The sequence below is a fragment of the Trametes versicolor genome (genome assembly GCF_000271585.1).
Source record: "Trametes versicolor FP-101664 SS1 unplaced genomic scaffold TRAVEscaffold_2, whole genome shotgun sequence".
Taxonomy (NCBI): Eukaryota; Fungi; Basidiomycota; class Agaricomycetes; order Polyporales; family Polyporaceae; genus Trametes; species Trametes versicolor.
Window position 1 is genome coordinate 607,170 of NW_007360322.1, and position 23,043 is coordinate 630,212.

A 23,043-nucleotide genomic window follows, 5' to 3' on the forward strand; every position below is an offset into this window, starting at 1 on the left:
TAGACATGGTCATTGGCTGCGTCACTTGGCACGGCCACGAGGGGCTGCTGGCCAATAGAGAGTGCGATCTATCGCCAGGAGAGATCGAGCGCAGGTGAGGTGGCCTGTGGCCATCCGGGAAGGGGTACTGGGTTGTGCGGCAGAAGCGCCGGGAGGAGCACAATGGAATCAGCGAGAAGACTCGAGAGCACGCAAACTCACGGCCGTGGCGCCCGTCCCATCTTCCGAAACATATTGCGCGGTATTGCACGGCGTCCAGCCAGGACGCCTTCATAAAGGCGGGTACGGAGCGGACGAGGCGACAAGGCCCGATCGGGGGGATTTCAGGCGGTCGGTGCGAGGGAGCCGCGGCAGGAGCCCATACCGGAAAGCCCTCCGTTTCCGGCACGAGGAGGCGGGGAGGCAAGGGCCCATTGCATGGTCAGACGCGCAGCTGCTGCACCCCTAACACGATCGCACGCGAACCCACACAATCGACCTCCTCTCGCGGCCGGTCTTCCGAGGAGGTACATATGGTGCGGCTCGCCCGCGCAGGGTCGCCATACACGCACCCATATCCCCAGCTCCCCCTCTCTCGCGCGCGCTCCCCATCATCGTCCTGCCGCTTTCGGCCGTCGATTCAAGCCCATTATACCTTTTGTTCGCCCTCTCGCTGTTATAAACGATGTTCGCTTCTCCACAGCCGGCTTACTACGAGCCACCACACCACCACTACTCCCCGAAGCACTACCACGACGACCGAGCGTCGTTCTCGGGGCGCGCATCGACATCGCACAGCTCCACCGCGCACGCCCACCCCGCGATGCGCCGCTCACGCACGATGGCCACACCCCAGTACGCGGATGCGAACCCGTGGCAGCACGTGGCGAAGACGTACGCGTGGGTGCTCGAGCAGCAGTTCGCGCGCATGGCGGAGGAGAACGACGAGACCGTGCAGTGGATCCACCAGCAACAGGCGCGCGACGCCATTCGCGAGCAGGCCGCGTACCGCATCGTCGCGTCCGGCCACCGAGGTCGGCATGCAGCCGAGGACGTGCACTACGGCGACCCCTACGCCGCGATGGAGGAGGCGGCGCGACGGAAGCGGCGGTGGCAGCGCGAGGCCGAGCTGATGCTCGAGGAGGAGATGCAGCGGCTGCAGGCGTACCGGCGGGAGAGCGAGCGGCACCGAGAGGCATTCGAGAAGCGGAGGCTCGAAGAAGAACAGGCGCGGGCCCGCTGGGAGCGGGAGCGCGAGGCGCTACGGAGTCGGCGGCAGGAGGCGGAGCGGGAGGCACAGAGCGAGTACGAGTCCCGGTGGGCGGAACTCTCGAGCACCTCGGAGTCGCTCGGGTTCTGCGACATCCCGTGGCCGACGTTCGCGAGGCCGCGGTCGCTGGACGACATCACGACCGCAAAGGTGACGCGGTTCGTGCTCTCGCCGCTGCAGCCCGGGGAGACGCGCAGGGAGAAGGTCCGGAACGCTTTGCGGCGGTGGCACCCGGATCGGTTCGGTCGGGTACTTGCGCGAGTCGACGAAGAGGACCGCGAGATGGTGGAGGAGGGCGTTGGCATCGTTGTGCGGTGTCTCAACAGCCTTCTAGAGCGGGAGAGTCAGTAGACTGGTTCGATATTCGACAGGTACGCATATGCCTTCATAAGATGACTTGGGCCTATCGCTGATCTTGACGCAGTTTGACTATAGACATCATTATGCTCATCGAGCACGGCCGGGACGTGACAGTATGCACCATATGCGCTATGCAACCTATGATGGGGAGGAGCAGGAGTTAACGTACAATTTGTATTTGTGTAGAGCAAAAGACGTACCCGCCCGGATTTACCCGCAGCTATTCCTCTGCTCTACTTCGGTGCGAGATACCGCTTGATGAGGCAAAGATTCGCTCAGAACGTCAATTAACGACGATGAACCACACGCGGAAGCCTTCAGTGATGCGGTTGTGAATTCTCCTTTCGTCGACACGACTACATCCGCTTACGGCCGGCGTAGGTCTGGCTCTCAGGCTGAGATCGACAGACAGGTGTTCCTACATCAGTTCATTTCAGATGGGGACCCTGCTCATCAACGGCGCAGTCTAGCTTCGTTGGAGTACATACCGGAAATAGAGGAGCATCCGTCGGGAGTAAGCTTCGAGCCGGGCCGCTGTACTAACGACCACAGCAGGCCCTGGAGCTACGCCAAAGAGGGGAAGGCATTCGCGCCGTGCCTCTTGACCAACGTTGACACGCCTGTTCCAGCAAAGAACGCAACCCTTGGCTCGCCTTCCAAGAGCGCTACTATCTACGCTCGCGATGTGCGCGCGTTGGGCGGTGCGATCCGTGTGGTGTCAAAATGGCGGAGACTTGCACAATCCATTCTGTATCAACACGTCTAGCTTCACGATGCAGTTCTCCATGTTCAAGGAGCAACCAGTCAAGGTGGGACGCTGCCGAGTGAGGGAGAAGAGAGAGAGAGAGACAAACAGGTAAGCGCTTGCGCCTTGGATGCCGCTTTGCGAGCCGCGTGGCATTTAGGCGCCAAGAGCACCTTGATCCCGACCCGAGCAAACTGTTTCGAGGTGAGTGATAGCCTTTTCAAGCTTCTTGTGCTCCGACCACCAACACCTCACTCTGGCTATCCCATCTATAACGATGTACTCGCTGTGCGCTGAGGGCGTTCTATGACATATTCTTCGGTCTCTCTCGCCGTAATGTCCAGCCAAAGATTCGCTCTCGGCGTCGCGCCATTCGGAATCTCTCGCTTTTCCGAATACCCTCGGACGTTGGTATCAACGCGCTCCATCCATTCCGAATGCTGCTCTCCGAATACCTGTCCATCCCGCATCTTCCCTGCCTCCCTGCCACCAAGCACGCGCGCTTTGGTCAGCGTGAGGGCAATCGGCGTGCTGCCGTAGGACGGCGGAAGCGAAGTCATCATGAGACCGCCGCCACGATCACTTGACCCGCGTACACGCTCCCTGTTCGTCTCCCCGTCCTCGCCAGGCGCTGACGCATCGCCCGGGACGACGCACGGCGGGCGAGCGGGAACCCGGCAGTCAGGGGCCGCAGCGCGCGGACGTGCGCACGGCCTATAAGTGGCCCTCGCTTGTGCTGCTTTGTCTCGAACCTCCAGCGGTTCTCGCAGACCAGTACCGTCGTCACTCGCACGGACATCGACTCCTTCGGGCACAGTTGAACGACTCTATTGCTTTAGGACCATGGCCGCGGCTCCGGTCACGATGACGGTCACCCCGCTGGAGGAGAAGGTGGCCGTTCTGGAAGATGCGGTGGAGGTTCCCCGGGATTCGCAGTATGCGCTCAAGTTTGTGGGCGCAGCGATAAGCAGTAAGTGCGGCCGGCCGTTTCGGTGTGAGCGAGCTGACCATGGGTTTTGAATAGACATGGTTTCTTCTGCGATATGCAACCCGACGGATATGTGAGTTTCCTCCGTTACCTCGGGAGGCTCCACTGAACGCGAACTTTTCCGCGGCTGTAGCGTCAAGGTGAGCAGGCTCGTGCGTTGACGCTCGTAATTTGTATTGACATGATCTGCGCAGGTACGGCAACAGCTTCGACGGCAAAGTATGTGTTCAAGTTGTGATTTCTTGCGAAATCACGACACTCATTGAGGCGATTGCAGCACCTGGGGCGAGCGGAAGTTCGTTTTGGTCCGTCGGCGTTGAGATGGCACGTAAGGAGGGCGTGCTGAGCCTTACGGGCGGCCTCTCAGCAAGTATGCTTCGCGAGCTCGTTTATTCCGGTATCCGAATGGGCACCTACGAGTTTTTCAAGGACAAGTATGTACCCCATCAAATTTGACATATTTCACATTTGAGTACTGATGTTTCTGTTTTTGCAGGTTGCACACGGCGTCGAAAGGTGCACTTACACGTGAAGGACTTCCCCTCAAAGTAGCTGCGGCTAGCATCGCCGCTACCATAGGCAGTGCTCTAGCAAACCCCGCCGACCTTGTTAAAGGTAAAGCTCACTCTACGCTTGCTGCTGTCGCGGTTACGAACGTTCCACTACAGTGCGGATGCAGGCGCATTACCCCGATGGTAGCCCATATCGGAACATGCGACACGCCTTTGCTTCCATCTATCGAGACGGCGCCACCTTCGCCGCATCGAAGGGCGCGTCTTCGCTATCAGGTGGTCTTGGGGCGCTTTACCGCGGAGTGGAAGCGACGACGATTCGTGGTATCGTCTTGTCGGCGACGCAGATATGCTCGTATGACCAGATCAAGCAGTCGCTAAAGAGGCGAGGTATCATGCAAGAGGGCGTGCCGCTGCACCTCGTTGCGAGCACTTTTGCGGGGTACGTTTCTACCCTCAGCGCGCCGCTTTCCGGGAGCTAACACCTGTGTGCGCTGTAGATTGTTCTGTTCCATCACCTCGAATCCAGTCGGTGAGTGCACACGTGGACTACCGTCCGTATCTGAAGCTCATGCGCTGGCTTGTGCAGATGTGGTAAAGGTACGGCTGATGAACGACAAGAAGCACGAGTTCAGAGGCGCGTTTGACTGCATCAGGCAAGTCTTAGCGCGTGAGGGGCCATTCGGATTTTACAAGGGCTTCGGCATGTGCTGGGCAAGAGTGAGTGGATTCCCCCTGTTCGTTTATTTGCTTTCAGGCTGATTTGCGATCATTAGCTGGGTACACATACTATCCTGACGTTCCTGATATTCGAGCGTGTCAGATACTGGTTCGGCATAGAAGCTATGTGATAGAGTCTTTACAGAATTTGATGCATCTTGTACATCTACTAAGCATGTTACGCAACGGGAGATCGTCTTGCGATATCATGCTCGCGTTTCCCTCTCTTGGTCCCACGCACACAAGCCGCTTCCGCACTGAATATTGTGACTACGAAAAGAAGACCAGAACATGATTTCCAGCGCCGCCAGCTCTGAGCCCGATCGCTCTTCGGGATCGGCGCAGGTAGTCCGTATATGGGTCTCAGGCTGCCAATTGGGGAACCCAGAACAAGGATAAGTCGTGTAGCGCCGGCCAGCGGCAATGCCCGCTACCTCACGCGGTTTAAGGGACAAGTGAATTTCACATCGAACAGGTACTATATGGATACAGCGGACGCGGATTACATGTGGCCGGAGAAAGTGTCGACAGGTTCGTTGTACTGAGCGCGGGGGGCACGGGCAAGGAGCGATACGGACTCGATGTGGAAAGCCGTACTCCAAGCCGTCCAACGCGGGCTGTTTCGAGCAGGCTTCGCACGCTCTCGATAACAGAAGAACTCGACAAGAACGAGATCCTGGAAAACGATGTCCGTCGCAGGGATTGTGGGCATCGCATGCTTGGACTTGTAGGTCTCTGTCGCGTCGAAGACAGCGGTGAATATCTGCCAGCACAGAATAAGCAAGAGTGACGACTGTCAAGTGAGGGCGATTCTTACGCAACAGCCTTGGCAAGACACGGCACTGCGAGCTGCGTGGAAAAAGGATGATTCGTGTTCTGGTAAGGGAAATGAGCAGTTGGTCAGTATTCGCCCAAGGAATCAAGCGAGTCAACACACGAGGATGCGGCTTACTGAGATGAAGCAGCTGGTTGACGGACTCGAGGTCCACGTCGCGGATGCACCTGACGTCCAAAGTGAACTGAGATCGAGGTTCGGTTCGCGTAGACGAATGCGAGGCAGACTCCACGAGTCCCATGAACCACATCCGCAACGGCGTGTTTGTTGCGGGGTCACATAGAAAACGCGAGCACGAGCCCGTGCCCCAGCAACGGTCGAGAGGGAGCTGTGACACGTAGTACAGTAACTGCGCAGACGCGGTGTAGTCGAGGAAGCGGCGCAAGCGACTGAAACGGCCACGGTTAGCGGGGAGCGGGGGAAGAGAGACACGGAACCGCACAACAACGTACCGGTTGACTTCTGGCGAGATCCAGTCAGGAAGGGTAACTTTGTAAGGGTCTACCAGCACGTGAGGATCTTTGACGTCGTGCTGCTCTTGATGATGCTCGTCTTCAGGGGAGGTTTCCCTTCCCGACAGCAAATAAACGATGGGGGGTATGTTCATCAAGCGCGGCGACTCACCTGGTGCGCTTCGTGGTCATGCGGGGCGCGGCGTAGATGGTATTCACAACAGGTGAGGGGATAACGGGTTGAAATGGCAGAGGAAGGCATATATATATATGTACAGCACGACGCAAGAATGCAACGGAGAGCCACATTTAGGGTACGTAGAACGGAGAGTACATGACACGGAGTCAGATCATATCGGAGGTTAAGAGTCACGGAGCGGTGAAGGCTACAGGGTACCAGCTTCCCGGTCGGTGGAGGAGTGTACTAAGGTGAGGTGGCGTACGACGAAAGAGTAAGAGGGGGTGGAGAAGAGGTGGGCGTTGAGGACGACGTTCACGAACGCTACTACAACGTCGTTGCACTTCAAGATGGTACGGGGAATGATGGGACGCCCACGGCCGTTGGCGAACCGTAAGTCGGTGCTGTCGGTGACCCGGATACTCTCCTGCAGGCGTAAGTCAGAATAGCGAGCATGAAAAGGGATGAAATTGAATGTACTAGGTCGTCATTGAGGGAAAGTGGAACGTCAGGGCGATGTCCATCTAACAAGCACGGTAAACACCTATGCGGGCTCGATGGAGTATGAGTACGTACCAGGTTCGATCTCCCAATCTTGGGCGGTTGGATCGCTGAATATGGCGCTGAAGACGTTTGCATCGCGCTCGAAGAGGGGCATGATAGTGAAGTGGGGGTAGATGTTGTCGAAGCAGCATTCACGCATCACGCCGATAACGCGGATGGAGTAGGGGTGGTCCCCATCCATGAGGACGGCCTTGGTCGGGGATCCGGCGTGACCGAAGGTCCAGGTGGTACCGTTGGGGACGTCTGCCACCGATTTGCCAGCGCTAAGGTACAGGTCCTGCAATGCTCTAGCGAGCGTAGTCAGTATCGCATGGCCAAGAGAACAGTGGGGGCACGCACGAGAGGCAGCGCTCGGGCAAGAACACGCCGAGCGTGGATAGCTGGATGTTGAGAGTCATCGTCATGGCTGAGAGGAGGTAGGCGGACGATGCGGGAGGAAGAACGGCAGTTATTTAAATATATAGGGAGAGGTGAGCGTCCGTGTCACGTAGAGTCTTTCGGGAGAGGCGAGCGTCCGTGTCACGTAGAGGGTTTCGTATGGTACAGGGACAAAGAAGCATACATAACGGATCTGGAACGCGAGGAAAGGAATGGAATGGTAGCATGAAGGTGATACATTTATACACTAGAACGTAGTTGGTTCACGTATGCTAAGCGGTGTCAGCGGCGCGCACAGTACGGACGGTCGGGATGGAGCGGAGGTGCTCGAAGATGGAATGCGTACAGATTTGGCCACATACAGGGCCACCACGCCACCAGCGAACGGTGCGAGTCGAGTCGGGCAGAGCGCGGTCATGCGGAGAAGGGTCGGCGTAGGAGGTGAAGGAGCCCATCAAGCAATGCTTGTCCCCAAAGTAACGCACAGTGCGCGGGCAACTCGGACCGCTGTCGCACGCGCGGCCGGGGTCGGACTCCCAGGCGGTGGGGCGGGACCGGAAGATGTAACCACGGGCCCTGTACTTCTTCATGGTGCGCATGGTCCGAGGAAGGGGATACTGATGCTCGATGAGTTGGATAGGATTGAGGAGACCGCGTCCGGCGAGCGTATCGTCCGGGTATGCCATGCAGTATGAGTCCGCAGTGAGATAGTTCATGAGGTGGCTCGACCAGAAGAAGGGGATAGGGTGTAAGGCGGAGATTGTGTTCGAGCGTATGACATCGATCTCAATGTCACCGCGCCGGAGGTGAGCGACGGCGTTGAAGCCAGAACGGGAGGAGGGGTATGGATACTTCGCAGGCGCGGGACTGTCGACGACATCATAGCCTTCGACGGTGACAAGGTAGTTCACGACGACGGCGGCAGCGGTGATTGGGGCGTAGATGTCGAGATCGTTAGGCGTCCATGCAGACGCGCGGTCGATGTCGAGGACGTGAAGAGCGGTGGAGCCTGAGATGACTGAACGCGTGAGGCGCAGGATGTTGCGCAGTGCATTCGGATCTTTGACGAACATCGACAAAGCGGCGTTGTAACGGAGGTGGAGGGCATGGCTAGACGTGCGATCGGCGAACCGGCATGAGGCGCGCCAGTTCTTGAGCGACTTGGGATCGATGACATTGGCAAGTTGGTACATGGTGTCATGGTTCAAGCTAAACTCTCCGATCAGAGACGATAGGAAAAAGAACAGCACAGCTACTCACCCCGGCAGATTACGACCAACGTTGTCAGGGTGTGCCGTCAGGAGAGGCTTGACCGAACGCTCTCCCTTGGAACTGTTGGTTGATAAGTAAGGAACATAACGAGATAGGACAAGGCATGGACGTACGCGCACATACGGGACATCAAAGGCATGGTTGTTGTTCGCGGGGGAGGAACCGACGCTCGGCAAGGATACGGGTGAAGAGAACGAGCTAGAGCTGGGGGGTAGGAGATGCGACGATAGTTTGGCGTGGAGACAAGTCGTAGCGAGCCGGCGAAGAAGGATGATGGGGCACGGGCTGGGGTGCTACCGAGGATGGCTGCTGGAAAGAGAGCTTATATACGGTGAAGGCTAGGGAGGTTGACGGCAGGGCTGCATTTCATCACACTGGTGACATGGAGGGGAGTTGCATAGCGTAGAGTCCGAGGCAAATGTACATTGAATCGCAGACGGCACAGGGAGAGCAGGACGGGCTTTGTTATGGAATGCTAATTCACTCCTGCATATCCGTTGAATCCGCCGCCTCTCCGTCGACAGCGTCTTGGTTGTCGTTCTCGGCATTGACATCGGCCCTAGTGCTAGCGACATCGCGCGCATGCACAATGCTTAACACGGACGACCGGTGAACGTTGCGGCGACGAATGCGGAGGAAATCGATGTCGACCTCGATGATGCCGGGGATCCACTCGTGCAGGTGGACGGCGGCGCCGAGCTGATACTATCATGAAAGGTGATGAGTACACAGGCGATGTAGTACGTTGACAGTCGACGCACTCTGGATCCGAACCTGTTCTGGCGCGTGATGATGACGTAGATAGGCATCACAAAGGGGTCGCGGGGCAAGAAGACTTGCAGACCGACTCTGCGAGGGACCACGATACCCGTGACACCCACGGGTCCGTACGGCATGGCCTCCAAGGAGTTCCACACCGCCTCGAGACGGACACTGTCGTCGTCGACGTGGAGCAGACGAACGTTGATGAGGATATGTCTCTAGACGGACAATGAGCGACAGTCATTACATCGCACCAACGGCCACTTACGTTTCGGTCACCGCCTTCGATCGGAGGCGCCTGGATGTAGATGGGCACGCTAAGCAGAATGTCGGGGTTGCCGTCGGATGCCATCGTAGAGGGTGATAGAGAGTAGAATATTTGGGAGGTTGCGATGATGTTGGCAGGCAGGAGCGCAACGCGAATTTATAGCGTGGCGACGAAGGGACTTTGCAAAATTACCGCGCGAAGTGTTCGTGTTGGGTGGTGTATGACTGCACTGGAACTGGACGGTTGGCAATGGAGGTAGCCCGTCATCCGCTATTGCAAACATCTCTGAACGCAGCGCCTGCATCCGTGTACCCGCAGGTGCCATGATGATGCACATTATCCGCTGCAGCACGCAGGCCAGCAACGCCACAATCTGTAGGCATATGGGCACTGTCGGCGGCGGATGCTAAATATCATGGAGAGATGATGCAGTCAAGTCATGCAGAGGGCGCGGATATGAACATACCGGAGGATTCGATGCAGGCAGAGCTCGAGAACGCACGCAGGGCTAATTCTTTTCGACTCGTACGAATTGTGCATTTCGAGGATGCGGTGCTTGGCGGTTTGTCCGTATGCCATGATGTTGTCACCGTGTTCAGTGTTTCCGCCGTACCGCTCAGTCCGGTGTTGTAGTCGATGGAACGCTGAGCGGGCGATGGTGAGCGAAATGTAGAGGATGAACGAAGGCCAGAAGCAGCAATTACCTGTATCGGGTGCGCCACGCGCGATGTTGAGGGCCTGCGCTGAAGTACGATGGAGATGAAGCACAGTACTGGTAGATAGCATATTCAACGTGGCGTCGAGGCTGGCGCTGATCGTAGTGCAGCGGATGAGCATTATGAACGTAGAATGTGCTCCACAAACTTGATGTATCAAAGGGGGGTATGCAGACGAAATTACCGGCACAGTATAAAAAGGGATCAGTCGGTCAGGCAAACCAAGGAACATAACCTTCTATTGCAGTTCGCCATGTCTGTCGTCACAGGTAAGTACGTTGATCGTTGGGCGCGGATAGGTGCTAACCGTTGGTAGTTAATCGCGCCATCGTACCTGCTGTATGGCCCAACAACCTCGGATGTGCTACATCTGGCGGTTTTGATCTGCAGGTTCGAGAGAGCTGGCAGTTCGTACCCGCCACGTTCGACGAGATGTGCGACTGGGCCACGGTCGTCGACGACGACAACGACGACAATGCAACGATGTCCCGCGTAAAGCACCTTGTCTACACCGACGAGACGCTAGCGCCTGACGGCAAAGACCTATGGACGGTCAACATCATTTTGCAAGGTTTCGTTGCCGCGTGCTCGCTGTCCATGTTTGGCAACTGGAAAGGGTGAGTACAGGTAGCACATCTGGCGGAGTAAGGACTAACGCGTTCATAGGAAACCAAAGGACGTGCAGGGCGCTGCGCAGTTCTTGACCTTGGAGTCTGGAGGATTCAAGGAGCCGTTCAAGTCGCAGGTCGAAGCGCTTCGCAACATTCGGGAACTAATCGCGGTTCACGTCGGCGCAGAAGTCCACGCGGCGGGCGCAGAAGACGATCGTATTGCTCTTAGACAGCCTGTCTTTACGAAGGTGAGTGAGAGCTGATAGATATGTCGTGAACGTTACCAATATGTTACGCAGGTCCGAGCAACGCAGAAGCGATCGAGCGCAGTCACGCTCACCGATGCCAATGACCCCCGACGTGCAGCTCGCAAGATAGCCGACCAATGGTGCATCGACCACAGGATCAACACCTCCTTACGCAGGAAGAACGGCGTCAACATGCCTGTCGTATGCGATGCCATCGGCCGGGGGGACTTCGTGGAGGTCACCATTTCTGCACGGATTGAAACCGTACGCACCAGGAAGTCTCAGGGATCCAGGGTGACGTTCGTTATGCACGACGTCGTCAGGCTATGGTCCGCTATGGAAGCCCAGGTAAGTCCGCGTTAAGGAGTATACGTGATTTGTAGACTTACTTTTGCGCAGGCAGTTATCGGTTTACGTGTCAACGAGTCCCGGCCTCCCCCTGCTGAGGAGCAACAGACCTCCGCACAGGCTCGCGTTGTACACACGGCGCCTGTCCTGTCCGCTACCAACGCTGTTGCGGGTGGCGGCGGGGATGGGGAGGAGATGGTCACAGACCGCGAGTAATGTTGTAGCGCTATGAGCTCCCCATAATGCAAAGTTATCTATGCATCTAAGACGGCGGTGAATGAGAACAAGTGGCGTGGGTGTGATGCGAGTTTTGAGAGGCACTAGTACGGCGTGGAAGCTAGGGGAGCAGAGGGGTCACTGGCCAGATGCGAGGGATACCAGGTCTAGGCGCCCGTCTCGGGACCGATGGCACGTGTCGATTGGAGCACGTGGCTTTTCCTCCTTGAGGTGCCCCACGGTCCCGGGCATGAAACTTGGAAGATCGAGCGAGCGCAAGGCTCAGCCGGCGATAGATACGTTTACACTTTGCTATGATGCGCAAGTTCAACAAACTACCTGCGCCGTCGATATCCTGGTGCTGAGCGAGGAAACCAGAGCAAGAGTCTACAACGGTACGGCAATGAAATATGTGACCTACCAGGACTACGTCCGGGCGGTGATACACATATCAATTCAGATTAAAACTATACGCTGACATCCTATGGGCGACAGGACACCTGAGTACCTCGCGCAGAACATATTCGGCGTGCGCAGAGCATCTCCGCCGCGCAAGAGGACTACGCTCTTGAGGTGAAGGTCGTAAGCGGGGCATACCACCGCACGAGCTCGTCGCGCACCCCTCCACGAGCGCAGCGGCTGACGCGTCGCTCGCGTGCTCGGCCATGTCCACCTCGCGCTCGATAGCCCTGGTCCGTTTTGGCCCGCAGAGGATGGGGACCCGTCCGGTTCCAATCGCGGGTCCGGGGCGTACTCTGGCTCAATTACTGGATGGACGGCGAGGAGCTGCGGCGCTCGGCGGGATCGTCAATCCGTGAGTGTTCTCGATTCAGCTATCACCCCAAGAAGACGTTCGTGCACGTGCTGACTCGGAGCGCGTTCTCGCAGCTCGGATAAGTCGTGCAAGTACGGCCTGACCGTGATTGGCCGCGCATAAGGAGCTCGCGCCCTCCTTCATAGTTAACCGCGCGATCCCACACGTCCAGCAATGGCTGCGAGCACCCATTGGGCACCATACCACGTGTTGGCGGGCGCTCATCGCCATCTCCCTCCGCGAATTGGGCGGAGCAGTCGCAGAGGGTCTGGGGCTGAGCCGGGTGGGCGGGGTGTTGCGGCTGGGGTCGTCTACGGGTGAGTACGCGAGTCGATGTATGGAGATGGCGTGAGGGTTCGGGCATTCTTGCGGGCCATGGTCGAGGGAGGTAGACGGGCAGTAGATGCAGAAGACGAGGGGGGATCGCGAGCAACGAGCGACGATTGTCTCGCGATCTGATGCATGGAAGTGGTGTTATGCTATATAAGGTAAGTCGTTCACGGCTTCAGTACACGCGACTGACTAGGTGCTTGGTAGAACAATGGCGACTCAGTACGAGGGTCTGTCGTATGCGTCACCGCAGGGGAAGTAGCTGTACCACAACAGGCAGGACACAAACGGAAAGAGCGACAAACAGCGCTATAATTGGGAGTACATAAATATAGTATACATCAGTTCACAGGGCAGAGTCCGTATCGGAATACATCGCTCAGGTAAAGGATAGAAACAGTCACGGTGTCCGTATCGAGGGCGAGGGGTGGGGCGCAGAACGGTGAAGCTCACGAGACGCTGGAGGGCAGTGCTGCACAGTGTGCCTATCATTAAAGTTGGTCGCGTAAATATCAACGAATTGTAGTACTCACGTTCTAAAGGTCAACCTGGCTGTCGTCCGGAAGGAGGTCGGCAGGGCCCGGTCCGGCCAGGATGTGAGCGACGCGGAGGAGCTCGAACCCTACACCCCACGAAGTCCAGTTGAAGCGACTGCTAGCTTCACGAGATCTGTAGCGCTTGATGTAGCATTCGACAACAACGACATCGGTCTTCTGGACGCGAGAACCATCGATCTTGGCCATGGTGCCCCAGCTACCGAGCCGGTCGCTTCCGTCGTAGACTTCGTCGAAGACTACGGCTGCGTCGTCGCCACGGCCGTTGATGAAGCGGCCAGCATACGTCCCGATTCCGGAGTGGGTGGCATCTGCAAAGGGCGCATGTTAGCACAGATCGGCAAAAGAGCGTGGGGACGCACCTCCGACAGGGCGACAGGCACTGTACTGAAAGTACCTGGCCGCGTCTTGGTCGCGCTGGCAGAGCAGACGGACACCGATGCTGACTCGGCTACCCTCGGTAGGGGCGAACCAAGTAGAAGTCACGATGCCTTCCATCCAGGCGATAAGGGGGCGACCCTGAAGGCAGATGAACTTATCGAGACCTGACCCGTCGCCTACGGGGCCCCATGAGGCGCCGGTGGGGATGAGGCCTATGTTGTATCTGTTGGCGTTGGGCTCGGTGTAGTTCATGATCGATAGCAGCCGGCTGTATACAATGTAGTCAGTGGACAAACCGAAAACAGAGTATAAGTAAACGCACGGGATGAAGTCGGGCAATATGTAGTCCCGGTCGGCATCGCGGAGGGTCAAGTCGGCCTCTACGACTTGTTCACCTGCAGTGTGGGAGGTAGGAGCTGTGATGACGCATATTAGCACATGCGTCACTTAAAAGTGGAGGCGGACGGGCAGGTGAGAGAGACGTACCAGGAGGCTGCAACACGGCGGTCGAAGAGGTGTTGTCCTGAACGGGGGCCTGGGTGCGTGGGGTGCGGATGGCCGCAGTAGGGTGTGCTTGGGTCACAGGGTCCGTGCCGTTGTCGGCGTTGTTGGTAACGGTATCCGCGGCGTTGTTGGTAACGGTATCCGCGGCGTTGATGGTGTCGGTATCCGCCAAAGGCTCACCGTCGCCGGTATCCGCCAAAGGCTCACCGTTGCCGGTACTGGATAGCATGACTTAGGATGAAGCGTACCCATCGCGAGCATAGCACTCACCGAAGACGTTTGGGGTCTCGAGACGAACCAGCGACAGCCTGATCCGTGGCTTTGGACTTGCGCGAGGTCATGGAGGGTACCGGAGTGTGGGAAGATGAAGCGAGTGTCCGAGAAGGATGAGCACGAGACGGAGCATAGCTGCAGTGTTCTTCTATTTATGAGAAACGAGAGGCAACTCCTAAATTCTCCGCACACCGCGAGTGCGTGGGAGAGAAACGGAGACCCGGCACAGGTTGATATGGAGCGCACGGATGCCCTAGCTTCCGAGGGAGTTTAGCATGGACCACGCGTACAATGCTGGATGCCGAAATGCAGAGCGGAGAACGCTGAGATACATGACGAGGGCAGAATTCTTGAGCACCGAGGTGGTCGTGCGATCAAACATTCTACATTTCATTATTGAGGTGTACGCGGAGCGCGCGCCAGGAGGGCCACGTTGCATAACACGAATTTGCAGGCGAACTGCTGCCAGGTAGGATACGAAACGGCTGTAGCGCGGTCGTCCCTGATCAGGGCGGTCTCCAGCAAGACTATATCCCCCACCGCCAGGTCGGAGAGGGGAACGGTGACGATTGGCTGAGCGGGCGGCCAGCGGTCTGTCGCATCAACTATGTTCGTGAACATCTGATACCACTTAGAACTGAAGAACGTTCATCCTTGGTAAACATGACGGACCTTGTTTGACTGCCTGTTGACACGCGACGCTTCGAACATAGGAGGTGCTATCACTGCACAGACGCAAAGGTCAGCAAGCGGAGACGAAAGTGAGCTGAAATGGTAGCTTACCTGGTACGCCCCGGGAACGATGGAGCAGCGCAGAGGACGACGAATGATCGACGTCGCGTAAGAGATCGACCCGCATCCGCGTAGAGGATACCATGGAGGCATGGTCGACAGCGGCGCCGAACATTTCCAGCTCTCCTATCGCCAGGATGTTCAGGGGGCGGGTACCATAACACAAGAAGTTGTGTAGGTCTCCTTCACCCCACGCAGCGGTAGCGGGGACGCTGCTGAGCGAGAAGGCGTTGCCTGCTCCGGCGTAGTCCAGCAAATGCTTCAAATGTGATCTGTGAGTGTATCAGATGATGGTGTATGATGGGGCAAGCTAAAACGCACGTACTCGTAGAATGCGGAAGACATCCAGATGGGCAGCAGAGGCGTGAAGTCGTCTAGACCGGCGAGGAGGTCTTCGGCAGGGTCGGAAGGACTCAAACGATCACGGACGTCGTCGTCAGCGACGGAGAGCGTAGGACTAGTAGCAAGACCATTCCTATGCACACATGAGCCAAGTGTTCCCCATAGAGACTGACCAGCTTACCCGTAGTCTTCGCAACGGTCGGAGTGATTGCCTTCGGAGGTGCACATGGTCGTATAGGGCAGAGAAATAGCAGCCTTACTCGAAGGGATGACTGTCCTTTTAACGCAAGCGACGTCACCAACGTAGGCGGAAGACGGAGCAATTGAGAACGGACATGGAGAGCACATGGCGTACTTAACATTCTTATCGCGGAGCTCTACGCACTGGGAGCATAAGTATGTGGCTGTAGGGGCTAGAAAGAGAACAAGTAAGGCGCAGCTCGGTATACAACTTGATACTGAAGAACATACACTGCGATGGTATCGGGCCGAGCCATGCTTCATGCTGAGCGATAGCTGCTGTGACGATGCAGCAAGGTTGACCGGGCTGTGCGATCATAGCGACGACGAGGATATCTGAGCTACAGCTATGCGAAACACCAATGTCACGATGAGTTTTTATGTACACGAGGAGAGATGTGTAGAAGTATTGGGACAGATCATGGCAGGGGACGAGAAGAGGTAGCGCTCACAGAACACCACGCGATCGGCCGCATTCGGCCGTGCGGGGGCGTGAGCGCTTACATGCTTCGCTGAAAGCGTACCCGTTTGCGCGCTGCGGTAGGCGTCCCTTCGTCCTCCACATCGCGTTGTCGGCGAGCTTGACGGTCGTACACGCGATCGTTGGCCTGTTGTTCTCTCTCAAGTCTGCGGCACTGCTCCTCCACTAAAGCAGGAGGTTCTGAGTGGGGACCCGACATCCTGCCTTCTTCATCAAACACGTCTACAGTTCCCAGCCGCTTGAGGTTAGCCAGCGCAACTTGCACCTCTTCTGCACTACCATGCGCTACGACGGTCTTTTCAGCGAGTACGGATAGCCGGTGAGACTCTTTGCGCATGTCGCCCGATTGACGGCAGGTTATTTTAGATATGTCGAAAGGACGTAATATAAGTACCCCTGCGAGAGATGTCGCTCTGGACAGCATCACATAGGGTGCCTCCGTGCCTGTGCATCCAGCAAGGTCGACCACCACGCGAGAGAAAGTCTGGCCTTGAGCCTTATGTGCAGTTATAGCGAATGCGGGCTGGATTGGTACTTGTGTACGTTTAATGGTGCACTTTGATTTGTTATGTGGGTGAACAAATGTGATGCTCACGGTGTCTTGCATGACAGGAAACTGTCCTTCGACCATGTTAGTCATAGCAGGTGCAGGAACATCGTCAATCTTCACTGTACAGGATATCAGGTACCGACGTCCACTGGCCTCATCTTTTTCAAACCTTATGGACAGCAAAGTACCTATGCTGCCATTGACGATACCGCCACTCACATCATAGTTCTGTGACAAGATAACGGGCATCCCCAGCACTAACGGAATTTTTGTGAGCCGCTGAGACGTTTCCCCCGAGTGCATCGTCTCTAACATGTCCAACAAGGTCGCATCCTTGAGAGCTTTACCTCCGTACACATCCGCCGAGTAGTACCACTCAACGGTCTGATTGGTAGCGGTAGCAAAAGCCTCGGCTGCAAGTACATTCATGGCGTCTTTCGTGGCGTTATCATATACTATAACCGGTGCGTCATTCCACTGAGCATCGCGTTGGTCTTTACTGACGTTATCCAGTACACGGCTGGATAAGGCTGCGTAGTCATCAGGGGTGCATTTTCCATCTCGAAGGCGGGACAGAAGCTGCACAAATGACTGGTCTCCTTTCTGGCGCATGACTTCTTTAAGAATGACGACAGTACTGATAGACAACCACAACAGCTTACCAAGGATAACCTCCTGCCCCTTATTCAGTGACGCATCCCGAGACGTTCTGACCCACGCATATAGCCTCGTTTCGGACACTGGCGGAAGCTGCGCGAAGTCTCCAGCGAGGATGATATTCAGGCCACCAAATGCGGTATGGACAGAAGTCGCCTCAGTGAGAGCCTCGCTGATACGTGCCATCATTTTGCATCCAACCATAGAAACCTCGTCAATCAACAGATAATCCACGCCGTCCCACATAGCTTGCAAATCGCGCTTCGTTTTGGATCCTAGTTTACCGTTACGGCGTTGATCTAAAGACAGTGCGGCATGCAGGGTAGTGCCGGCGATGTTGCGTGCAGCTACACCGGTGAAGGATGCCAAGCGTAACCGACGTGCCTGATTGCGTTCGGCGAAGAAAGAGGTGAGTGCTTGGATGACCCGGGACTTGCCGGTACCACCAACACCACCCATAAACATGCGTAGAGGATCTGGCTTGTTTAATAAAGAGTGGTTTGCTACAATAGCGAAGGCACGTTTTTGTTCCACATTCAATCCCCATTGAGCCGCATGCTGATCCACCTCGACAGGTCTCGATGTAGGCGCGTGTACAGCACCGGCTATTCGAGGTTCGTATTGAGGCTCCGTACCATTCAGTATGTTAGAGTCCATGTTTCCAACGCGAGCGTCGTACTGTGTGTCATTAGAGTTGGTTTCCGCAGACGGATCCATCGAACCGGGGCGCGTGGCAAGAAACCGTTTCCACTCCTTTCGACGAGACTCGTATTCAGCCTTCCAGCGAGATTCGAGATCGCGGGCGGATCGTCCCAAGGTGTTTATGTCGACTGCGCTCATACCAGATTTATCGAAGGGCTGACGCAGTCCGTCATACAGCGAATTCCGGAGAGCGGATTGCACACACTCGTTCACCCGCGTCGTCTCCTTCCCTTTCCTGATTGACCGACTGGCATCGATGGACTCTAGGTGACGTACTATTTCTTCCTCATCAATGCCGCCAAAGGTGTCTTCATCTTCGTGATCTCCGTGCGCGGATGTACGACTTGCCGCAGCGCGCCCGCGAGTCCTAGAGCGACGATACCCCCGCGCCATGCTGTCGTTGCGGCTGTCCCGGCACTCGTGCAACAACTGCATATTGCGTATAATACGTTTATGTTCGTCGGTATGTTCGACTGCGTGTGCCTCATACGCGTCGTCCCAATTCAGCGCGTCCCCTAACAGTTCGGAAGCATTCCTCCACGGCTTGAAAAGTATGAGCATCAGGCGACAGTACCGCTCGCGTTCGTTCTCCCTATCTCGTCGCGGAAGCCTCGGTCCCACAGGCACTGGTACAAATTTATTTCCACCGTCTCCAATCACAACTAACACCTTTCGTTCATGTTCAGGATGACTGTCCATGAACGGCACAACTACTCGCCGCCTTCTGTCGGGGGCAAGGTCATCGTCATCCGGCTGCTCGTGGTCAAATTCAGCATCACCATTTTCGTCATCAACAGGACTCGCTGCGCGACGGTCACGAACAGAATTAGAAGTTTTGCGTGTGGTAGCAATAAAATCCCATAAACTAGTACTTCGAAGACCGTCCCCTCGGCACAGGTAATCGGTCAGTTGTGAGCTCAGCTGCACGACCTCCCCGTTGGGAGTGGTCGAGATTGCCACCTCTTCGTCGCCCAACCCTTCATCCTGCTCATCATCAGCAATTTCTTCTACAGTGCCATCGATTCCCGCTTCATTAGCTGCCATGGGCTCGGGCTCAGAGAGCGGATGCATCGGAACTGTGCCATCATCGGGCACTTCCGTGGGGGCTGCATTGTCGGATTCTAGTACGTTTCCATCCGTCTCTAAGTTTTGTGATCCACTAAGCCCATGGGTCTTGTCAATGTAACGCTCAAATGAGGGCCAGTACAGGTTAGCAAACCGGTGACTAGTGAAGTGATCTTCGTAGTCCATCAGATACGAAGCCACTTGCGGCGCGGATAGCTCCTGATTGGATATGATTGAAAATGCCGTACGTTGCAGCAACCGTCGCGCCCTCTCAAAACTGTCTTGAACATCAAAACCAGCGTCCGTGAGTTTTTTAACGGCGAGCTCCAACGCGGCGTATGCTACGTGCGCCTTCAAAGGCGACTTAGTAATGTAATCGGTAATATAGTATATGACCGCTTTCGCCTCCTCGCCAGACCCGATATACTGTAAGTCCATGTTGCATCTCAACGCTTCAAGCATGGTAGGGTTGTAGTTATTCACCATGCCGTTCAGGATCCTCAAAATAAGGTCGCCCGTCTCTTCGTCAAACACGCTTTCCATCACGACGTTGTCTTCCTCTAAGTCAAATCTACACTTTCGAGGTCCGTCCCCGCAGTATTTGTAGCAAGTATCAGTATGACGGTGCATCTGATTCTTCAAGACCAGCCTCCTCAAATCGTCGATACGTGCAGCATCGAGTTCTTCACCTATCAAGTCTAGATCGAACCCGCGTAGACAATCCGGATGGGGTTGAGCACGGCGTGGAGCCGGATCCTCCGTCGCGCCGTCACCCAGTTCCGTACCTAAAGGTATATCGTTTGAGATGGTGTCTTCCAAGAACGCAATAAGCCGCTTGCCGAAATCGGCTCCACCGTCTGCGGACAGTTTTTGTTGAAGTTCCTTTGGGTCCAATCCTCCCTCAACCCATACCATCATGTGGCAATGAAGCGTCCCCCGCCCTTGCGCTTCCACACAACTGTAGAACGCTTTGACTACTCCTAGTATTCCCCCATCCAGGTTATCACTCTGGCGGTCAAACCCAAGTAAGTCTTTTATGAACGCTTTTATATATACATTGAAAAACTTCGCAGCTATGACCGGATTGCGGGCCACAAGGATAGACTGTTCCCAAGGGTCTGGAACATCTTCCGGTAAAAGCCGGTCTATGTCTATGTCGGCTCCTGCTAACAGCTTCACTACAGGCGAATATATATCGGCAGGGTTTATTGTTAAGTAGAAGCTCGGCATGCCGTGGGTAGCCATCAGTGCGCGAATTTCATTGCGCATCGCGACACGTGAAGCGGAGGAGCCAGGTACGTTGCGGTTCACGAGTTGTACTTCTTTCATCAACTGTACCACCTTACGTTCCTCGGCGTTCTCAGCACCGAGCAAACCGGTCTCCGCCACGCGAGTGCAAACTCGCGCTATGGCCTCATCGGATACGGATGCGAATCTGCTCGCAAAGGTCTTGAAATGATCTCGGCGGACCTTGAGACCCGTATTAAGAAGCACTGCACGGCGTTGAAGGATATTAAATGCGGTGAACATAAATGAATGGTGCGTCTGAAATCGTCTGTCGTTGAGGCTCAATAGATGCCGCACATGGCGTTTTAGGGATATAGCACGCTTGCGGATTTTGTCTTCACAACCGCCTACACCGTAAGGGAACAAAGTAGGGTACGTCATGGGAAACAACGCAGGGTTATAGAACTCATTGACGGGTTTAGGCTGATGGGGTATTTCGACATAACCGCCACCCTTGTGCTTGAAGTGGCGAATAGCAGCAGCGCGTAGTTCGTTGGCGGGTGCTCGACCTTCAACATCGGTTATGACCACCTTGTGGAACTCTACTCTGTCTCGCTTGATGTCGCGTGTGGACGCTCCCTCCACAAACTCCGGCTCCCCCTCGTCATATCTGGCGGTCACCGCTGAAGAGCTCTCGTCTTGGGACAAGTGCTGTATATCATGAGGTAGTATTCCGTTCGCTGGCAAGTCCTTTATACGCTGCATATCGATTACTAAGTCCGCATAGAGAGGATTATTGACCTTCAACCATTGCAGGGCGTCCATTATTTTCTGCTGCCTAACCACTAGCGGCTTTGCTTTATCCTCTAACCACTTACGCGTAGGGGGACGGGAGCCAACAAATATGACGCATATAGGATTCATTATGTCTGATATAGCGGGAGGTAAGACAGCCGCTACTTTCTCGGGTTTTTGCGGATACACGATAACATGACCCTTTATTCCACGCTGCATATTAGCCAACACAGGGGACGATTCGTCGTCTTGATCCACACGAAGATGAACGATACAGGTCTTTGCTCGACACCTCGATATTATCTGTTCCTCAATAAAGGTGAGCCCAGCCAATTGAGGAGGCACAGGACCCGTGTACACGCGATTAGCCAGTGCTAACGGCGGCAGCTGTTCCACGCGCAGACAGCGAGCGCACTCAGAGCACAAAGATGTCCCCAATACGCCCTCTTTATTCGTATTAATACCATCTCTATCCAATAATGTGCCACGCGGGACACCCAGATCCGACAAATCCGGTAATGGTAGTTGCGGAGAATAATCGAGTACTGCTTTTGGACACTGGAGGAGGTCTATGGGCAGTTCTGTCAGTGGTATGCTGTTTAGCTCCCGCATACTGTAAAGAGCAGCGCAGCACGCACACGTGAACTGCTTAAGGTGTACGGTACCGGTGTCACGACGAAAATCGCGCACCATTTTTTCCTTAAAATCGCCGGACACGATCTGTGGCCAGTCCTTACGAATACGGTCTCGTTGGTCTTCGCGCGCAGTTCTCGCGGACTGCGTATCGGCGTGCCTGCCGGCTCTAAGTGCGGACAGCATCTTCCCTTTTTTTAAGGTTCGTATGAAAGCTCTGAGGGTTCGGCGCAGCCGCGAAGTACTGTCATCAACGCTATAAAGGACTCTGTGCGTGTCCAGCAGCCGACGTAGTGCCTTCGAATGTAGCTTAGGGGCCAATGCAGTCAACAATCGAACTTGAAGTTCGATGCGATCCGTACATTGGACATCATCACCAACCTGTTCGCGAAGTCGCGCACACGCGGGAGCGATAACACCATCCACCCGTCGTGCACAGCCCGCATTAGCGTAGTGTGCTGACAGCAACACCTTAAGATCCTCCTTTCGCGGTTTGCCCGACATTGTAATACCATGCGCGAGGCACATGGATCTTAGTTCGTCCAGTTTCATGTACTCAATGCCGTTGAGGGAGTCGACATCATCTACCTCTATGCTGTCCTCAGTAAGAACGTCGTCTAGCGAGTGCAGATAATCAGTGACATCTTGTATGATACTTTCGCGGCCGTCTGGGACATGTTCAGGGAAGGGGATGTCGAACACAGCACAAAGCCGCCGCAATGTATTCATGGGCACAAGAACCAATGCCCGCAACAGGCATTCTCTCAGAGCGTTCGAAAGTGACAAGGGGTCGTCACAATCATTAGATATACACTGGCAGCCAACACGATCAGGACGGCCATCGGCGCAAGCGCCTCTGATAACGTGCAAAAGCCACGATTTCTGCACATCAACGATAACTGGTCCCATAGGAATGCCGTGGTTCGCAACTTCCAGGGCAACGGCATGACGATCATGTACAGCCAGGAAGCCGGGGACAGGTGTATACTCATCACCTAGTATACGCTGTACAGCGTACGCTACATGAGGTACTTCGTCTACTAGGACGGAAAGCCAAGCCTCATTATTACTTCCCCGGCGAGGGGAGGACGATGAACATGCCTGATCGTCTGCAGGCGGAATGGCAACGTACGCGCTCGCAGGGACATGCTCTGTACGAGGATCAATAGAGAATTAGTGTGTATAAATTAACACACACATACCTCTGATAGTACTACGTTCCCACTTGAAGGATGGATGCGGACAGGGGCTGGAAGCATCTTGTATCACCCTCTCACCAAG

General features: G+C 55.6%; 16 protein-coding genes across 16 annotated transcripts; 3 read left to right on the forward strand and 13 right to left on the reverse strand.

The window, feature by feature from the left end:
- Positions 1-1,327: 1,327 nt before the first annotated feature.
- Positions 1,328-1,588, forward strand: TRAVEDRAFT_99513 (uncharacterized protein; the record flags this gene model as incomplete). Its single annotated transcript, XM_008035902.1, has 1 exon — positions 1,328-1,588. A coding segment is annotated over one exon (261 nt), but the record flags the coding sequence as incomplete, so codon positions are not given.
- A 1,531-nt stretch (positions 1,589-3,119) lies between these two features.
- TRAVEDRAFT_160500 (mitochondrial carrier) lies at positions 3,120-4,714 on the forward strand. Its single transcript, XM_008035903.1, has 10 exons — positions 3,120-3,324; positions 3,379-3,415; positions 3,476-3,482; positions 3,537-3,561; positions 3,620-3,776; positions 3,839-3,957; positions 4,011-4,296; positions 4,355-4,386; positions 4,444-4,574; positions 4,631-4,714. The coding sequence occupies exons 1-10, from the start codon at positions 3,198-3,200 to the stop codon at positions 4,703-4,705; spliced, it is 996 nt and encodes a 331-aa protein (XP_008034094.1). The 5' UTR covers positions 3,120-3,197; the 3' UTR covers positions 4,706-4,714.
- Positions 4,715-5,076: 362 nt separating this feature from the next.
- Positions 5,077-6,053, reverse strand: TRAVEDRAFT_42927 (uncharacterized protein; the record flags this gene model as incomplete). The annotated part of the gene is made up of 5 exons (XM_008035535.1): positions 5,077-5,337; positions 5,392-5,450; positions 5,527-5,798; positions 5,862-5,978; positions 6,034-6,053. The coding sequence occupies 5 exons, from the start codon at positions 6,051-6,053 to the stop codon at positions 5,077-5,079; spliced, it is 729 nt and encodes a 242-aa protein (XP_008033726.1).
- A 194-nt stretch (positions 6,054-6,247) lies between these two features.
- Positions 6,248-7,007, reverse strand: TRAVEDRAFT_42928 (uncharacterized protein; the record flags this gene model as incomplete). The annotated part of the gene is made up of 4 exons (XM_008035536.1): positions 6,248-6,466; positions 6,520-6,563; positions 6,616-6,890; positions 6,943-7,007. 4 exons carry the CDS (start codon positions 7,005-7,007, stop codon positions 6,248-6,250), a joined length of 603 nt encoding a protein of 200 aa, XP_008033727.1.
- A 513-nt stretch (positions 7,008-7,520) lies between these two features.
- Positions 7,521-8,021, reverse strand: TRAVEDRAFT_108110 (uncharacterized protein; the record flags this gene model as incomplete). The annotated part of the gene is made up of 1 exon (XM_008035904.1): positions 7,521-8,021. A coding segment is annotated over one exon (501 nt), but the record flags the coding sequence as incomplete, so codon positions are not given.
- A 712-nt stretch (positions 8,022-8,733) lies between these two features.
- TRAVEDRAFT_17222 (uncharacterized protein) lies at positions 8,734-9,367 on the reverse strand (the record flags this gene model as incomplete). Its single annotated transcript, XM_008035250.1, has 3 exons — positions 8,734-8,958; positions 9,015-9,233; positions 9,284-9,367. 3 exons carry the CDS (start codon positions 9,365-9,367, stop codon positions 8,734-8,736), a joined length of 528 nt encoding a protein of 175 aa, XP_008033441.1.
- An 885-nt stretch (positions 9,368-10,252) lies between these two features.
- Positions 10,253-11,422, forward strand: TRAVEDRAFT_42931 (uncharacterized protein; the record flags this gene model as incomplete). Its single annotated transcript, XM_008035537.1, has 5 exons — positions 10,253-10,268; positions 10,316-10,616; positions 10,666-10,858; positions 10,910-11,206; positions 11,258-11,422. 5 exons carry the CDS (start codon positions 10,253-10,255, stop codon positions 11,420-11,422), a joined length of 972 nt encoding a protein of 323 aa, XP_008033728.1.
- A 1,680-nt stretch (positions 11,423-13,102) lies between these two features.
- On the reverse strand, positions 13,103-14,346 carry TRAVEDRAFT_42932 (uncharacterized protein; the record flags this gene model as incomplete). The annotated part of the gene is made up of 5 exons (XM_008035538.1): positions 13,103-13,431; positions 13,483-13,769; positions 13,824-13,917; positions 13,988-14,223; positions 14,276-14,346. The coding sequence occupies 5 exons, from the start codon at positions 14,344-14,346 to the stop codon at positions 13,103-13,105; spliced, it is 1,017 nt and encodes a 338-aa protein (XP_008033729.1).
- A 325-nt stretch (positions 14,347-14,671) lies between these two features.
- On the reverse strand, positions 14,672-15,640 carry TRAVEDRAFT_42933 (uncharacterized protein; the record flags this gene model as incomplete). Its single annotated transcript, XM_008035539.1, has 5 exons — positions 14,672-14,899; positions 14,951-15,003; positions 15,062-15,342; positions 15,396-15,545; positions 15,594-15,640. The coding sequence occupies 5 exons, from the start codon at positions 15,638-15,640 to the stop codon at positions 14,672-14,674; spliced, it is 759 nt and encodes a 252-aa protein (XP_008033730.1).
- Positions 15,641-16,425: 785 nt separating this feature from the next.
- Positions 16,426-16,644, reverse strand: TRAVEDRAFT_96580 (uncharacterized protein; the record flags this gene model as incomplete). The annotated part of the gene is made up of 1 exon (XM_008035905.1): positions 16,426-16,644. A coding segment is annotated over one exon (219 nt), but the record flags the coding sequence as incomplete, so codon positions are not given.
- Positions 16,645-16,725: 81 nt separating this feature from the next.
- On the reverse strand, positions 16,726-16,986 carry TRAVEDRAFT_91307 (uncharacterized protein; the record flags this gene model as incomplete). Its single annotated transcript, XM_008035906.1, has 1 exon — positions 16,726-16,986. A coding segment is annotated over one exon (261 nt), but the record flags the coding sequence as incomplete, so codon positions are not given.
- A 633-nt stretch (positions 16,987-17,619) lies between these two features.
- Positions 17,620-17,880, reverse strand: TRAVEDRAFT_99443 (uncharacterized protein; the record flags this gene model as incomplete). Its single annotated transcript, XM_008035907.1, has 1 exon — positions 17,620-17,880. A coding segment is annotated over one exon (261 nt), but the record flags the coding sequence as incomplete, so codon positions are not given.
- Positions 17,881-18,438: 558 nt separating this feature from the next.
- On the reverse strand, positions 18,439-18,660 carry TRAVEDRAFT_81890 (uncharacterized protein; the record flags this gene model as incomplete). Its single annotated transcript, XM_008035908.1, has 1 exon — positions 18,439-18,660. A coding segment is annotated over one exon (222 nt), but the record flags the coding sequence as incomplete, so codon positions are not given.
- A 201-nt stretch (positions 18,661-18,861) lies between these two features.
- On the reverse strand, positions 18,862-20,157 carry TRAVEDRAFT_105233 (uncharacterized protein; the record flags this gene model as incomplete). The annotated part of the gene is made up of 3 exons (XM_008035909.1): positions 18,862-19,029; positions 19,138-19,790; positions 19,848-20,157. Coding segments are annotated over 3 exons (1,131 nt in total), but the record flags the coding sequence as incomplete, so codon positions are not given.
- TRAVEDRAFT_113169 (uncharacterized protein) lies at positions 20,140-20,637 on the reverse strand (the record flags this gene model as incomplete). Its single annotated transcript, XM_008035910.1, has 1 exon — positions 20,140-20,637. A coding segment is annotated over one exon (498 nt), but the record flags the coding sequence as incomplete, so codon positions are not given.
- Positions 20,638-20,679: 42 nt separating this feature from the next.
- Positions 20,680-21,348, reverse strand: TRAVEDRAFT_113908 (uncharacterized protein; the record flags this gene model as incomplete). Its single annotated transcript, XM_008035911.1, has 1 exon — positions 20,680-21,348. A coding segment is annotated over one exon (669 nt), but the record flags the coding sequence as incomplete, so codon positions are not given.
- Positions 21,349-23,043: the final 1,695 nt, after the last annotated feature.